The following is an 18,412-nucleotide window of genomic DNA, read 5'->3' as shown; positions in this document are numbered from 1 at the left end:
AGTGATGACTTGGGTTTCTGACTATAGTAATTGAATAAAAGGTGGTGCTATTAACTGCTAGGGAGAAGACTGGGGAAAAATAGATTAGGGGTGTGTGTGTGTGTGTGTGTTTTCACATAAACCTGGAATTCACAGGAGAAGTTTAGGCTACAGATGTAAGTGTGGGTGTTAACAGTTGTATATAGATTGCTACCTAGTTAGGGGAGAGAGGAAGGCACCAAAGGTGAGAGCCTAGGTCAGGGGTGGGGCCACAGGCAAATCTAGCTACCCACTTCTTGTAAATTAAGTTTATTGCAGTAGAGTTACACTCATTCATTTATGTATTGTCTATGGCTGCTTTTGCACTAGAATGGCAGAGTTGAGTAGTTGTGACAGAGGCCATATGGCCCCCAAAGCCTACGATATTTAGAATCTGTTCCTTTACAGAAACTATTTGCTGACCTTTGGATAGAGAAGAGGAAAAAAGTCCATAATTGAGACTGTGAAGCCCCAAAGTTTCAAAGTCAGAAGAGTAGGAGCCAGCAAAGAAGGCTGTGAGGAGGGGCGTCCAGTGAAATAGGAAAACCAAAGAGTTTTGAAGCCAAGAGAGAAACTGTTTCAAGAACGAGGAAATGACCTTCAATGATATATGTTGCTGAGAGGGCAAGTAAGATAGAATTTGTTTACAAGGAGGTCACTGGCAACTTTGGAAAGATCTCTGGTGGGGAGACATACCTGAATAGGTTGAATAGAGAATTAGTTAAAATACTTCTTACTCTTAATTTTGGTACTAGTCTTTTAGAAATTAAAAAAAGTATTTAGCTTCCTTACAGAACAGAGGTCGGTCAGCAAATGTTTTGTAAAGGGCCAGATTGTAAAAATTTTAAGCTTTATCGGCCAAAAGGCAAAATTGAGGATATTGTATAGTATTTATATAAAAGAAAACAAACTTCCACAGATATTTTTTTTTGCTGGAAAAGTTAAAAATATAATAAAGTAACAGTACAATTTTGTAAAAATTTCTTAAAGTTTATTTATTTTGGGAGAGAGAGTGTGCGTGCAAGCACTAGTTGGGGGAGAGGCAGAGAGAAGGAGAGGCAGAGTTTCAAACAGGCTGCATGTCATCAGGGCAGAGCCCGATGCAGGGCTCAAACCCTAAAACTGAGATCATGACCTGAGCTGAGATCAAGAGTCAGAGGCTTAACTGACTGCACCACCCAGGCGCCCCAGTACATTTTTTTTTAATACAGATCTTCTAATGAGGAAGGTGAAATTCTTTTGGGGGGATAACATTTGGTTGAATTGGGGTTCAATATTAGTGTCCCTCATTGTCAAAATTGATTGTAGATACCATGTGTTACTGCCAATCTGTAATAAGGTTTGACATGTTTTGTCTTTGAAAATGTCTTTTTCACAAAGATAGGTACCTCCAAATACTGACATGAGTCTGTAAGCCTTTGACTTTAAATGAACATATTGATTGCTTAGAAGACTTTTATAGAATTCTATTAGATTCTTCTCCTGATATTTGTCTTTTCACATTGTATATTAATCCCTTCCAGTTTGTGGTAGGCAGAAGCTTCTCAACTGCACACAGTTAAAAGGGTTTTGAAATACGGATCTTGCTCTGAGGTTTGTAGAATGCAGCTGGAATCGTGGTTTGAGCTAGGAAAATGAAACCACTACATATTTGTGTGGAAACGAAGATCTTGCCTCTTTTAACTTTTAACAGTAAGGGAAGTATATAAAGCAGCTCAACATTACTTGTGATTCAAACATCATTAGTCTTCCAGTGACTACTGTGGTATATTTCATATTTCAATGCTGTTTGGGATTTAATTCATTAAGAAATATTTCCATGGCTACACCTAATTTCTGTAGCCATTCAGTGTTTGATAGTGGTTGAGGGCTGTTCTTCCAACTATTTAAAAATGTAAAATCATTTCTAGCTCACTGACTGCATAAAAAACTGGTGGGATTTGGCCTGTGGGCCATAGTTTGCTGACCCCTACACCTATTTGTAACTTATTTATTGAAAACTTTGGACATTATAGTATGTAATATAAAGGAAAGGAACTGTTTTAATAGCATGAAGTGTGTGTGTGTGTGTCTGTCTGTCTGTCTGGGTGTCTGTGCGTCTGTGTGTTAGGGGCCAAGGGCAGGCCCTTCCATGATGGGCCATTTTGGCATGAAGGTTATTTTTGAGTTAAAAGCAATTAAAACCCAGTAGATTCAGGATAAAGCTCTTTACCTCCCCCACAACTTCCTAAAAAAATTAGAGTACTTACTCTGGGAACAGAGCTATCCTGTGGTGGACAGCAACCTGGCAAGGCCTGTTTGTTCTAAGTCCTTTATGTCCCATTGTGTCTGAGTGGCCCAGCAAACATTTGTTTACCAGACATTTACTCTTGTTTATCTTTCTGTAAATTTCATTACTTCCCTTTAAAGTACCAGACCCTTACCCTTTGCTTCTGAGTTCAGAATGACATGTATACCTCACTTTGCCTATCTTTGGAATTTCAATGTCTGTGTGGATTCCCCATATATAATGAAATTAATTTTAATTTTCTTCTGTTAACTTGTCTCATGACAATTTGGTTCTTAGTCCAGCTAAAAGGACCTAGAAGGGGAGGGGACGCCTGGGTGGCTCAGTGGGTTAAACGTCTGACTTGGGCTCAGGTCTTGATCTCACAGTTTGAGTTCGAGCCCCGCGTTGGGCTCTGTGCTGACAGCTCAGAGCCTGGAGCCTGCTTCAGCTTCTGTATCTCTTTCTCTCTCTGCCCCTCCTCCACTTGCTCTCTCTCTCTCTCTCTCTCTCTCTCTCTCTCTCTTTCAAAAATAAATAAACATTAAAGAAACATTTAAAGGGCCTAGAAGGGGACAGGAAATTTTTGCTCCACTACACTGTGTTTTATGTATATCTCAGTTCCTCCTGGTAGTGTATTATCCATAATGGAAGGAACACCTTGGGCTTATAAGTCACTTATTTTTTTTAGGCTCGTTCCATTATAACTGTAACATGGGTTTAATTATACAATCTTTAAGATCTCTACCAGCTCTGTAGTACATTTTAAAATATATACAAGTCTCCTTTTTTAAAAAATCCTATGAAATCAGTATATTATAACTTCCTTGAATGCTAGGGCCTTATCTTCCACTTCCTTTGTAACTCTCTGTGGAACCTAATTATACAACTTTGTAATCATTAAGTTATTTTTGGTTGGGTAACTACTACGAGTTACAAAAGTCATAACATTTTGGAAAAATGCCAGTTTTCACCATTGTAGTGCTTGATATTTTATTAATTTTTTTTTTATTTAACAATTTGAGCTTCAACTGTGTACTTGCCAGGCACTATTGAGGCAATTGATAAGGTTCTTAAAATTACGAAGTTTATATTTTAGGGAAGAAGGAGACAGTTTAGTTTGAAATTATAATGCAGTGTGTTAAGTGCTATGAAAGGGTGTACAGTGCACTGAAGTGCATGGGAGGGATAGCAGGGGAGCTGGGAAATGAAGAGGGGACAATGTCACCTTATAGAAAGTAACAAGTTGAAATCTAGAGCTCAGTAGGAGGTAGGTGGATCAGGGGTATATGGGTTGTAGAGGTAAGCTATCATGAGTAATGCCAACATGTTTGCAGTTTAGAAAGATCACTCTGCATATAGCACTGAGAATGGATAGTAGAGGAATTAGACTAGAGGCAGAAAGAGAGGAAAATATTTAGGAGAACTTTGCAGAAATCAAGGAAAGATGATAGAGATCTGGACTAGGCTAGTGGAAGTTAAGGTAGAAAGGGGTACACATATTCAAGAGAGTTTTATTTAGGAGTTAAATAATAAAACTGTTAACCGAACAATAGAATATGTATTTGATGACAGCGGTGTGAAATAAAAATCAGATTTCTGATTTGGGCCATTGACAAGATAGTGATATTCTTTACAATGGAAGGGCCTGTGCGGGGGAGAAACAGGTTTTGGAATGGAGAGGTGCATTCATGTTTAGCTTCTTTGGTATTGGGTATTTGTGAGATATGAGATACATATAAAGATACCCATTAGTTAATTAGTTGTATGAACCCTGAACTCCAGAGTAAGATGCAAATTTAGGATCCTACCCATATAGTTAGCAGCAAGATTGGGGAGATTGAGTAGAGTGAAAAGAGAGGAAAATCCAGGAGAGAACTATGAAAAACACCAAAGTTGGCTGGAAGGGAAGAGGGAGAAGAACCAGAACTAGGAGGAGACCGAGAAGGAATGTTCACAAAGACAGGAAAAGTATCAAGAATAGTGTATCCCAGAAGCAAAGTGAAGAAGAGAGTATTTCAAGAGAGAAAAATCTGATGCCTTGGATAGGTCAAGTAAGAGGAAGACTTTGCGGGGGGCGGGGGGGTTGGTAAGAGGATGTCTGTTGGATTTAAAAGCATTAAAGAGACTGAGGTCTTTGTTAGAAGCAGTCTTATAAAAAGCTCTGTGGGGAGAAACCAGATTTTAGTTGGCTGCAGGAGTATTAATAAGGAAGGATTCATCTCTTAACAGGAACTTTGGATATGGAGGGCAGGAGATGTTGGGTAGTAGCTTAACTTTATCTGAGACTATCTTTTATAAATCAGAAGTCTGAATTTATTTTGAATATTTGTTACTAGTATACTCATTTCTTACAGACAGCCTTGTGTAGAATTCTAGTCCAATAGGGGCATTATTCTCATGCTGTATGAATTCACATTTCCAAAAGCCACTTTCAGATGGCACCAAAAAAATTGACTCACCATATAAGATTAAATTAATAAGCAGTTTTTGGGGAACTGTGTTGTATATTGTAACTTTAAACTTTACTAATGGAAACTTTTTTATAGATTCATTTAATTTTTAAATCATCTGTATTTTCTTAGAACCAATACCTGTAAGAGACCAGCTGTTGTCATTTTAACACATTTCAATCGTAATATATCTTAATTGAAACTATGTTTTCTTATATTTCATAAAGCTTTAGCTATTTCATTTTTTCAGAAAGTCATGTTCTTACCAGTTATAGATTCTTACAACTTACCCACAGTCTTACTTTTTATTCAGTGTCATTAAAATTTTCATAGAAATCAAAAAGATGATTGGAAATTCTATTTTTCAAATTAAAATACTTAAGAGATTGGGGGAACATTTTTTCCTGGGATGTGGAATTTCATTGCTAAAATTGAGACAGTCTTGGGCAAACCGGGCAGTTGATCACCCTACCTGCCCTAAGGAAAATAATTGTATTTTATTTTTCCCCTTCTTGCAGATTAAGGCTTTTGACTCATAGGACAGATTGCAAAAGGATCTAGGTAGAGTTTCATATTCCCTGCACGACTGCTTTTCCCCTCCTCCAAGTCTGCACCATAATGAACACTTTAGCTTTCTCTCATCTTTTTTGCGTCTGGTAGGATTTCTGGTCAAAGAATCTGCCAGAAGGTGCAGAGTCTTCTCATTTATGCATACCCTTGCGCCTTCACACTGTCCCTCCAGCCTTCACTGTGCCATCACCAGTTCCCTTACCGTTCTAGCTATGCTCTTGTGGTATCTAGTTGCATCTGTCACAACTAAGCAAGTGCTAATGTCCCCTCTGTCCTGGCAGGTGTCTGCCTCTTGTTTGCTCTGTGACTTGAGTTCTCTTCCAGGTTCAAAATAAGTCAGGAATTTGAATTTAGTGTGACTTTGTTTTCATCCGAAAGGTGGGAGCAGTACTCTTTACGGCTTTTGACATCCCATAGTGGAAACCGGAGCCCTGCTTCACAAAGCTGAATGTACATACAAAGTCATCTGGAAATCTTATTGAAATACAGGTTCTATTTCAGTCGGTTTGGAGTGGGACCTGAAATTCTGCCTTTCTAACAAGTTTGTAGTGATGGCAGTGCTACAGGTCCATTGAGGAGCAAGGTTATAGAAGGTGTTTTTGTTTATGTTTTTCAGGTTGGAAAGAGTTGAAGTCATATAGATAAACTCAGGCATGTTTGAATTATGAAAAAAACCAGGTTGAGGTGCCTGTGTGGCTCAGTTGGTTAAGCATCCAACTCGTGATTTTGGCTCAGATCATGATCTTATGATCCATGGGTTCGAGCCTGGAATTGGGCTCTGCACTGACAACTTGGAGCCTGCTTGGGATTCTCGGTCTGCCTCTCTCTCTGCCCCTTCCCAGCTTGCGCTCTCTCTCTCTCTCAAATAAATAAACATAAAAAATTAAAAAAAAAAAAAAAGAAAGATACCAGGCCAACAGATGTGAGCATGATAATGTAAGATGTGGCACATTTTATGAGCTGGCAGAATTTTGTATTTGTGACTAAGATCTTACGGTTTAAAAAACATTCTAGTTTTTTTTTTTTTTTTCCTGCTTAAAGGGGCTTCTTAAAGACAAGCAAAAAATGTAAATTGTTAATACTGATTTTATAGTTACACAATGATTACTTTTGGTTACAAATGCTGTGTGATAGATACATTCTTTTTTGCTCATCTGTTTCATTATCCATTAACATCTTTAATATTCTGTCCATTGGTTAGTTTCATTTCTTCAGTGAACCATGCCCCTAGTCTTATTCTTTTGCCTTCCTTCATTCTGTTCTTCCTTTGCTTTCCCCACTTAATTTTGAATTGCTTTTAAGATTTTGAAATAACTTCAGTTTTATATCTCTCTCTCTATTTATATAACAAATCTCAGAATTTCAAGTATAGCACAATAAGCTTTTTTTTTTTTTAATTTCCCCTGAAACATTTGAGAATAAGCTCCTGATATGATCCCTGTCATAGGTTGAGTTCTTTAGAAAGCAGTCTCTGAGACAAAGATTAGCTTACAGGAAGTTTATTGGGGAATGCTGTTGAAATCCTCACCTTCCTAAGGGAAGGGAATGGGGGGAAGGAAGCAGGTTTGGGCAGAGGTGCAAGTAAAGTGATGGGGTCTCGGTGGAAGCCTCAGCTTACCCTGTAGAGAGTTCTACAGTTGGGATGACCCAACAACATTGTTCTGAGTTGGGTGAGAGGTCTGGGCCCCTGTCTCTGTAAAAATGAGCTATTGGATGCGGACTGCCTTGGGCCAGGGTACAGAGCCTTGGGTGAGGCAGCATTCTTTGGCTGAGGCTGTCTCCCATAGTGACTGGCCACTACGAGCTGTCTCTTGGCAGAACTTCCAGCCGTTAAGGACCGACTGCATTGCAATGGCCACAACTGGAATACTTTGGTGTATATTTCTCACAAACAAGAACATTGCTTTATATAGCCACAATGTAACACTGCCATCTAAGTACTCCCAGGAAGCTCACTTTCACCAGTTGTCCCAACAATGTGCCTTTACAACAAAAAGATCCAGTCCAAAGTCACATGTTGCATTTAGTTATTAAATATCTTTAATTTCCTTCCATCTGAAACAGTTCATCAGTCTTTAGCTTGGCCTTGATGACCTTGGCACTTTTGAGGTTTATAGACCAGTTATTTTGTAGCATGTACTTCAATTTGATTTTGTCTCTTTCCTCATGAATAGATTCCAGTTATGCATCTTTGACAGGAATAATATAGAAGTGGTGTTATGTTCTTTTTCATCGTGTCATTTGCCCATGATTTTAATTTGTCCTTGGTCGTGTTAACCACGCTATTGTGCAAAGCAAGGACTGCCTTTATTCTAACATGTTTCACTTCAAAATTTCATAATTTTTTATTAATACTTATTTTACTTTATCACTTGAATACACTTTGATTTTACAATATTTCTAGCATGCAGATATCCCAAACCTGAGATTGCCATTGTGAAGCAAGCGAAGAAGGTATCATCAGCAGAGACCCCTGATAGTTTTGGTATAGTACAATCTTAACAGTATTGAGTGTTTGTCAGCTGTTACTGCAAATAGCAAAGCATCTATTTGACAGAACTTCTTGCTTGTTTGAAATAGAATGTTTTGGTTATAATGATAACCCCCTTTTTTATTTGCACCAGTGTTTTAGACTGTCTACAGAGTATTTTTTTTATTATCTAATCCTAGACTTTGTGGATATGATGGAATAATAATTGCATGTTTAATTAACTGAGGGATTACATTTATGACCTTAGCAAGACACAAAAATTTTTTTCAGATTCAGTTTCCATACAGCTTGGTAGCTAACTTATGTTGCATGTGCTAGTTGGAGGAATTATGTTGTGTGTGTGTGCATGTGTATGTGTATGTATGCGAGAGAGAGATGGAGGGAGGGAGAAATAAAAATAACTGTCTCTCTGTCCCTATTTTATTTATTTTTGATTACTATTTAATATAGATATATTGCCTAAGAAGCATAACACATGAATGAAAAGGAATAAAAAATATCTTATGGAATGATTGGAATTTTATAAGAATAAAGGTTAAATGCAACTTAGTTTTCTTAGGCTGTATATATACTGTCAAGAGCAAAAACCAAACTGTAAGAGCTTAAGAGATACATAGAAACGTAGTGCACACACACACACACACACACACACACACACACATTAATATTTCCTGCAAAAAGACCCCAGTATATTCTACTTGGCCATTTCTAACGTAACTTTAAAATTAAAAAGTTTTTATCTCTGTGTATATGTAGAAGTTAACTGTTTAATGGAAATGTCTTTTTAAGAATAAAGTTTTAATTTTGAATTATTCTGAAGATTGTTTACTTAGCCTTCATTTTTTAGGACAAGGTAGGGAAAAAGGAATAATAGTGATTCTGTAGATGATGGCAGATATCAATAGGAGGTAAGATGCTGCTGAACAATAAGTACTTAATACTTGAACTTGACCTGTCCATGGTTACCTTTTGAGACTTAGTCTTTAATTGTATCTCTGCTCACTGTAGGGTGCTTCTTCGTGAATATGTTTTTCAAACCCTCTATTTTTTTTTATCCCATTAATTATGCAATAAAGAAGAAATATGGAAGGAGAATCTTAGAGCAGGCAAGGATCACAAAGACCTAAACTCGTTTTTTGTAACATGAAATAGATCTAGAGGGTTTACGACATGTTCAAGATTTGGCAACTAGTTACATATACATCACAAAGAGATTAGCGTCAAGTCCTTTGGATTTTTAAGTCAGTGTTCATTTTGCTATGATAAATTTCTTCAGGATTAGAAGGGAAGATTAGTGCTAGACTGTAGGGTATTAAATTGTTCTGAAACCAGCAGAAACCATGTAATTTTCCATTCAAAAAATGTTCTTTGGTAACCATAATATGTCAGTTCATTGTCTCCTCTTTCTTTTAACTGTGATTGATTTTTGAAATATGATTTATCTGAAAGGAAATTACTTCTTAGGACCAGAAAATAGCAATTTGAAAGGGATACTAATATTTTAGTTAATTGTAATTTTGCTTCAATTTCAAATATTAATATATGACCAATGTATGTATTAATATACAAGTGATTCTTGGTTTTCTATGTTTTTCTATTGAGATTTTATTCATTGAAAGAGAAGTAGAACAAGAGAATGTTAATCTGGATTCTAGATCCAGCTGTGTAGCCTCAAATAAGTCACTTAACATCTCTGGGCCTAAATGGCTCCATCTTCAAAGTGGAGAATTAACTCAGTATTTCTTAGTGGGTATACTACTGGCATTTGAGCTGGATAAATCTTCATTATGAAGGACTCTCTTGTGCATTGCAGGGTGTTTAGAATCTCTAATACCAGTAGCATTTCCCAGTCACTGTCACATCCAAAAGCAACCCTGTTATTTGTGAACAAGGGTTGAGGTATACTCCATGTTGAGAATTACTGGCAGATGGTTTCTAAGGATCCTTTCAGCTTTAACATTCTGTGAAATAATTCTTTGAAGAATGATTGAAAAGGAAAAAGGTAATTCATTGATGAAAAATCTCAGCTCCTTTCTAGTGTTAAGCAATTTTATTTAAAAAATTTTTTAATGTTTATTTATTTTTGAGAGGCAGAGACACAGAGTGCAAGTGGGGGAGGGGCAGAGAGAGAGAGGGAGACACAGAATCCAAAGCAGGCTCCAGGCTCTTCTGGACTGTCAGCACAGAGCCTGACGTGGGGCTCAAACTCATGGCTGTTGAGATCGTGACCTGAGCCGAAGTTGGATGCTTCGCTTAGCCGACTGAGCCACCCAGGCACCCCTAAGTAATTTTGTTTTAAAATGAATGTCTTCTGGGGAATCTAGGTAACTATACCCACAGATATCTCTATTACTTATCCTGTCCCAAGATGAAATATTATGTTTTTCTAGCTCACTTTAAGCTTTCCATCTATAATACAATGTATCTATGTATAATATACCTAGCCGTATGATCTTCTAAAGTTTCTTAAAGCTACATACTATCGTCTGTATGTAATAAGTAAAAGTAAGAAGATCTGATTATTTTGAGTTGTACTGTTGTTTTTATCTTAGCCTTTTTTAAAAAAGGAATATCATTATATATAGTAATAATTATTTCCTTTTTCTGTCTTCCTTTGGCATGAAGGAAAGGAAGGAACATAATCTCTGTGTTAAGTAGTATATATAAGTGTATGTATACATATATTCATATATATATATGTATATATAGTATATACAAGTTAGACATGTAAAAGCAACAACAAATCAATGTTTGATTATCCTAAAAAAAAACCCTAGGAAATGACAGATAAGAGAGAAATAAATTATTGTACTTCTAGTATTTACTCTTTCTTAAGCCAGAGTTAAGCAGTTAACAAGCTAATACACTAATTATGTTAATAAAAGTGATAATTAATTGGGCACTGTCTTCTTCATCATTACTGCTGGCCAACTCCTGCCCTCAGCTGTTACATGACTGGCCTGCCTTAACCCAGGAATGGGTTAATTGCAGTGAAGTGAATTAGATACCAGTGTAGGTTACAATGAAACCCCAGGTCCCATGTTATGTTCCCCAGAAGTTAATGAGGTAATAGTATTATTATGCCATCCAGGTAGACGTTTCTTTTCTACATAATGTGCATGTTGCAATAAACTTTTAAATGCTAAATAAAATGACAAAATCACACTCAAATGCTTTTTGTCTTTGGTCTTAGCTAAGGCATGCATTTTTTTTAAAGCATGCACTTAAAAAAATTATTAAAAAGTACTTTTACAATTATAGCTTTTATTATAAAAGACTTGATAATTTAAATTTACTAAGTTAAAAGCTACTTCTAAAGAATGTTTCCATTTTTCAGTTTTGAGTGTCGGTTTTTATAAGTGTATGACTTAGCCATATGATTGCGTTTCTTTTGAAAATACTGCTTTGTGGCTTTTGAAAATAAACCTTTTTTTAAAGCTTTACCCTGTTTGGTGCATGTTTGATCATTTTATACTATTTGTTTAAATTATTTTGTATATGGCATGGTTTGCATTTTAAATCTTTAAATTCTTTAATGTGTTCTATATTTATTGCAAATTTCACCTTACCCTTTAGAACTTTTGATTTTGTTAAAAGTCTAAACCATTATTCATAATGTTCATAAATAGAGTAACTGAGACTTGCAGGCTCTAAATTGTTGCTTAAACACAGTAGTTTCATCCCTGTTCTTTTCATAAATCTCTTATTAGACCAAAGTGTGATTTGTGTTGCCAACTCTACTTCCTGTTCTTCCTTGGGGAAGATGCTGGGGTGGGGCCTGGAACAAGTAGTAGGTGCTCAAAAGATCAAAACTAGCTAATTGGACATTTAGACTATCGAGTTATTTGTAAGTGAAGGAATAACGTGTGCATTAAACTATCTCAGTGTAGTTGCTTTAGTACTTTTCTTGTTAAGTACATTATAAATGATTTTAAATTATTCCTTTGATTTGTGATCTTATATTGATGATTATGTCCATAGTAACAGACTAAAATAAGTTACCACATTTAGAATTATCATTGCCTTGAAATCATAATAGAAAACAAGACGCTTTTTTTGTTTTTCAGATTTTTTTTTAAGTTTGGATTTATACTTTGTAAAATATGGTTAAATTTAATGAATGGAATGTTTATGAAAATGACAAATTATGGTTTCTACTGAATAATGTAATAAAACTCATTTTGTACGCCAAGGGGTCTAGTTTTGTTTTCCAGTATCACCATTATAAATGTGTTTTATAATTTTATAATAGAGGCTAAAACATAGAAACAGTAATATTCTACTTACAGTTCTACCAAAGCATTTTGATTTTCAATTTAAGATATACCTCTAAGTAGAGTAACTTGTTTAAAAAAGAAACAAGGCATACCTTATCCTAAAAAGTATTTTATAAATACTTATTAATATTAGACTGAAGATTTTTTATAAAAGAGTTATTTTCAAAGGAAAATATAGTTAAAGGGAGATATCTCAGACTCACTCTACCTGATTGTTTTATTACAATATTTTACCAATTAAAATACCAATTAAAATAATTGATAATTGATTAGTGCTTAGAAATTTCTTTCAAATATTTGCTTTAATGACAACATTAAACGTGTCCACATTCTGAAAACATGAAATATTTTTAATGGAGTGTTATATTGGAAAAATCATGAAGCAAGATGGGAATAATTTGACATACTCTTTCTGAGAGAAATTTTGCAAAATTTTAAGAATCCTTAATTTCCTTCCTTCCTTCCGACTCAGTATGACCATTTAGGAACTACCCTAAGGAGCTTTCAGAGGAACATAAAAAGATTTAGATACAAGTTTATATTAATATTATTTGTAAATGTGAAAAAAAAAACAAAGAATAAATATCTAGTGATAGGGGATTAAACTGTTATACATCATATGATGAAAAAATGCCACCAATATTTCTAGATAGCAATAATGAAGCAGCAGAAAGAGAATTCAAGGAATCAACCTTATTTACAATTACACCAAAATCCATAAGATACCTCTGAATAAACCTAACCAATGAGGTAGAAGATGTGTAACTGAAAACTATAGAACACTTTGGAAAGAAATTGTTGAGGAAGAAATTGTGAAGAAGACCCAAAGAAATGGAAAAACATTCCATGCTCATGGATTAGAAGAGCAAATATTATTAAAATGTCTATACCGCCCAAAGCAATCTACACACTCAGTGCGATCCTTATCGAAATAACACCAGCATTTTTCACAGAGCTAAAACAAACAATTCTAAAATTTGTATGGTACCAGAAAAGACGCTGAATCGCCAAAGTAATGTTGAAAAAGAAAAGCGCAGCAGGAGGCATCACAGTTCCGGACTTCAAGCTGCATTATAAAGCTGTGATCATCAAGACAGTATGGTACTGGCACAAAAACAGACACATAAATCAGTAGAACAGAATAGAAAACCCAGAAATGGACTCACAACTATACAGTCAACTAATCTACCACAAAAGAATATCCAATTAAAGAAGAATATCCAATTAAAAAAGACAGTCTCTTCAACAGATGGTGTTGGGAAAACTGGACAGTGACATGCAGAAGTATGAAACCGGACGGCTTTCTTACACCAGACACAAAAATAAATTCAAAATGGCTGAAAGACCTAACTGTGAGACAGGAAACCATCAAAATCCTGGAGGAGAACACAGGCAGCAACCTCTGACCTTAGCTATAGCAGTTTCTTACTAGACACATTTCTGGAGGCAAGGGAAACAAGACAAAAATAAACTATTGGGACCTCATCAAGATAAAAAACTTCTGCACAGCAAAGGAAACAATCAACAAAACTAAAAGGCAGCTATTGGAATGGTAGAAGATATTTGCAAATGACATATCTGATAAAGGGCTAGTATCCAAAATCTATTAAGAACTGATCAAACTCAACACCCAAAAAACAATCCAGTGAAGAAATGGGCAGAAGACATGAATAGACACTTTGCCAAAGAAGATGTCCAGGTGGCTAACAGACACATGAAAAGATGCTCAATATTACTTATCTTCAGAGAAATACAAATCAAAACTATAATGAGATACTGCCTCACACCTGTGAGAATGGCTTAACATTAACAACTCAGGAAACAACAGATGTTGGTGAGCATGTGGAGAAACGGGAACCCTCTTACACTCTTGGTGGTAATCTGAACTGGTGCAGCCACTCTGGAATATAGTATGGAGGTTCCTCAAAAAATTAAAAATAGAACTACCCTAGGACCCAGCAATAGTGCTACTAAGTATTTATCCCAAGGATGCAAAAATAACTTATCAAAGGGGCACATGCACCCCAATGTTTATAGCAGCACTGTCAAACAGTAGCCAAAATATAGAAAGAGCCCAAATGCCCATCAGCTGATGAATAGATAAAGAAATACACACACACACACACACACACACGTATAAACACACCACAATGGAATATTACTCAGCCATCAAAAAGAATGAAATCTTGCCATTTGCAACGAGGTGAATGAAACTAGGGTGTATTATGCTAAGTGAAATAAGTCAGTCAGAGAAAGACAAACACCATATGATTTCACTCATGTGGAATTTAAGAAACAAAACAGATGAACACAGGGGAAGGGAAGGCAAAATAAAATAAGATTAAAACAGAGAGGGAGACAAACCATAAGAGACTCTTAACTACACAGGACAAACTGAGGGCTGCTGTTGGCAAGTCAGGTGGGGAGATGAGCTAAATTGGGTGATGGACATTAAGGAGAGCACTTGGTGTTATGCATAAGTGATGAATCACTAAATTCTACTCCTGAAACCAATACTACACTAAATGTTAACTAACTTGAATTTAAATAAAAACTTGGAAGAAAAAATTAAAATAAAATAAAATAAAATAAATAGAAATCATGGCCAAATAGAAAAAAAAATGCCACCAATCAAATCATTACCTTAAAAAAATTGAAGATAAGGGAAAATATTCACCATATAATGCTTTGTAAAAATGGCAGAATATGTTTTATGTATACATCTCTATAGAGAAAAGATCAAAGGGTAATACATCAAAATGTTCATTTCTGAGAAGTTATAGGTACTTAATTTTTTTTTCTGAATCCAATTAACTTCCTGCAGTAAACATGTATGATCTTCATACTTGAAAAGTGTATCTTTTTCCTTTGGACAAGGCAAAGGATATTAGTATTTTAAATGTTATTTTCTAATTTTGCTTAAAAATTCCTAAGTCAAAAAAAACAAACTCAATATCTGCATCTCTTTAATATATGTAAATACAAATAAATATTTGTGTAAGTTATGTATGCATATACATAATGCATGCATGTGTGTATATAAATATGGCTTGTTTAATGTAAGATGTTTACAGTAAATTCCTATTTAAGCAATATATTTTTCTTGAAAAGAACAATCAGAAGCACAAGGCATTGTATGGCCAGGTTGCAGACAGTTGTTCTGTTTCCAGAGGCTCTGTTTAAAACTTGCATATAGGGGCACCTGCGTGGCTTAGTCGGTTGGGCGTCTGACTTCAGCTCAAGTCATGATCTCAAGGTTTATGAGTTCAAGCCCCACGTCGGGCTTGCTGCTGTTGGTGCACAGCCCACTTCAGATCCTCTGTCCCCCTCTCTCTGCCTCTCCCCCGCTTGTGCTCTCTCAAAAATAAAACATTAAAAAAATTTGTTTTTAACTCGCATGTTGTATGTACCTGAAAAGTGTAACTTAAACAAATTTTCTACTTTATTCTAAGCACTAATAAAAAGAGTAAATTTTAGTACACTTATAACACTGACAAAAATATTTGAATACAAAAGTTACATTTTAGTTATGAAGTAGTATAAAATATTTTAGTAAAACCTAGGAATTTTCTAGGAGTAAAGGAAATACGAGCTTTAAAGTGGTAACAGTTGTTCTTCTATGGTTAGAGGTCCTGTTGTCATTGCAATAATATAGGTTTGGTTGTAGGATTACTGTCCCAAATACATGTCCTAGGAAAAGCTTCTCCTGATGCTTACTAATAAACTATTATTGGTTACCTTCCAGTACAGGAAAAAAAAAAGATTAACTGGAAATTAATTTATTAGAACCTACAATTAGCCAACTTATTTCCTACTAAATGCCATTTTAAGGTTTTAAAAAAGGGTAATGATAAACAATTGGTCAGGAATTTACTTTAAAATTTCTTTTATTTTATTTTTTATGTTTATTTTGAAAGAGAGAGTGCATGTGCACACACATGTGCACACGTGAGCAGGGTAGAGGCAGAGAGCGAGGAAGAGAGTCCCAAGCAGGCTCTGTGCTATAAGCACAGAGCTCGGCCATGGGGCTCGATCCCACAAGCCATGAGATTATGACTTGAGCTGAAGTCAAGAGTGGGACATTCAACTGACTGAACCACCCAGGTGCCCCACTCAGGAATTTATTTTAAAATAAACTTTTAGGGGCACATGGGTGGCTCAGTCAGTTAAGTCTCTGATGTTGGCTCAGGTCATGATCTCAGGGTTCGTGAGTTCAAGACCTGCGTCGGGCTCTGTGCTAACAGTGCAGAGCCTGCTTGGGATTCTCTTTCTCTCTGCCCCTCCTGTGCACTCTTTCTCTCTCAAAATAAATAAACACTTTAAAAAATAAAATAAGCTTTTAGAATGTGACCTAGGATACAGAAACATTTAGACCTGTGTCCTACAGCAAAACCTGAGAACCTCTGGCACAGTTGAGATGCTTTTTATTCATCTGTTTTTCCCATAGTGCTCAGCATTGTGCTGTGTATTAGTTCTCTGTGTGCACAATGGAGTCTGATCCAAAGATACCAAGTTTAGACTGCTGGATGACTGATCAACAAAGCATCACAGTAGAGAGACTGAAAAAAATCCATGTTCCAGCAATTCATTTGCCCAGATCTAGGGAGTCTCTTTCTTGTGTCGCCTTTTCTGAGGCTCCCTTTAAAATAATCTCTCTCCCTCCCTCCCTCTCCGTTTAAAAAAAAATCTCTGCATTTGTTGCTCATCTGTTTTTCTTACCATGTTCTGTTTCTCATTCCTCCCTCTGCTGCTCTCTTCCTAATCTGACATTCCTCTTTCTTTAAGTAAATACAGTACCAAACTTATTTATACTTATATTTATGTAGGAAAATATAAAACACAGCTGGATTGAATACATTATTATTCCTGAAATAGGAGGAAAAAATTCTTAATTTGTGTTTTCTTTTGACTCTCTTCTCATTTCTTTTTTATATGATAGTGCCCTCACTTTTATACTTCCTAAAGAGCTATTATTTGAGCATTAAAATGATTGTGATGCACTATAGTATTCTAATACATCAAAGAAATAATTCCTTTTTAAAAAATGTTAATATTACATAGGCAGTAACGGCATTTTTATAAGCTACGACAGGTCTCTGGTTGCTTCAGTTAATTAGCAAACTAACTGAATACCTCATGCTTTATACAATCTAAAAAGTTAGAGTTTCATTGCATTTAGAAAAAAAGTAAAATTGCTTTACATTTTAAATCATTTTCTCTAGTCTTGCTGGGTTGCTGAAGCAAAAAAATGTTGAAAGTGTTAAAAAAATCCTATATTTAAACATACCAAGTGTTTTTCTTATATTCTCAAGATTTGTAATTAGTATCTCAGATATTTTTATATTAGGAAAAGATTTGTCTATGTTTTATAATACTTTAATATATTTAAATTCTCAAGGCTATGTTGGAGGAAGAGAGAGTTCCATTTCAAATAATTTTCATTTGATTTGATACAGTAAAAACTAGCTGTTTGCAACAACTGTCTTTTCTTATTTACCCTTCCTCAGGCAGATTTTAAATGCACCATCCAAAGGAAAAAAATCCTATATATAAATATTACGTCATAAATGCTTGCAGATAATTTTCCTAACCTATGTATTTCTTTTTTTTTTTATTTTAATTTTATTTTTAGTTTATCTTTTGAGAGAGAGAGAAAGAAGGGAAGGGGCAGAGAGAGAGGCATAGAGAGAATCGCAAGCAGGCTCCATGCTGTCAGCGCAGAGCCTGATGCAGGGCTCGAACCCACAAACCATGAAAGCATGACCTGAGCCGAAATCAAGAGTCAGATGCTTAACTGACTGAGCCACCCAGGCACCCCCTAACCTATGTATTTCTAAACATGGAACTCTAGTAAGAGCAACTTCTTCCAGTAATGAGAAATATCTAAAAAAAGGGAAAAATGCAAGGGAGTATGGATGCTATTTTTTCGCCACTATTATGAATAAACACACTTAAAGAAAGCAGAAGAGTCATCATTCAATTAAGGATTTTGGTGTCTGTGTTCATGAGGAATATTGGTGTGCAGATTTTTCTTTTTTGCGATTTCTTGATTAGGTTTTATTTTTAGGATTATTCTGACCTCATAAAACAAATTGGGAAGTATTTTCATATCTTCTGTTTTTTGAAATAATTTGTGAGTTTATATAAGATTGTGTGTGTGTGTGTGTGTGTGTGTGTGTGTGTGTGTGTGTGTGTTTGTTTAAGCATTTGACAAAATTCACCAATGAAACCATGTGGGCCTGGAGGATTTTTGTGTGTATATGTTATGGAAAAGTGTTTGGTGACAAATTCAATCTTATTAATAGATAGAACTATTCAGATTTTTTGTTTCATTTTA

General features: G+C 35.5%; 1 protein-coding gene across 5 annotated transcripts in view; it reads left to right on the top strand.

Annotated features, from left to right (window-relative positions):
• TMEM65 (transmembrane protein 65) overlaps positions 1 to 18,412 on the top strand; it is a 53,204-nt gene that overhangs the window by 10,293 nt on the left and 24,499 nt on the right. For 3 of the 5 annotated variants that reach the window (XM_045050020.1, XM_045050019.1, XM_023248734.2), the window contains exon 2: positions 7,712 to 7,792. The exons of the other annotated variants lie outside the window; for them this stretch is intronic. In XM_045050020.1, the coding sequence (XP_044905955.1) occupies positions 7,712 to 7,792 (81 nt within the window). The remainder of the gene's footprint in view (positions 1 to 7,711; positions 7,793 to 18,412) is intronic. 5 annotated transcript variants of the gene reach the window in all.

The sequence above is a fragment of the Felis catus genome, chromosome F2 (assembly GCF_018350175.1).
Source record: "Felis catus isolate Fca126 chromosome F2, F.catus_Fca126_mat1.0, whole genome shotgun sequence".
Classification (NCBI taxonomy): domain Eukaryota; kingdom Metazoa; phylum Chordata; class Mammalia; order Carnivora; family Felidae; genus Felis; species Felis catus.
This window is presented reverse-complemented; position numbering and strand designations above follow the sequence as displayed.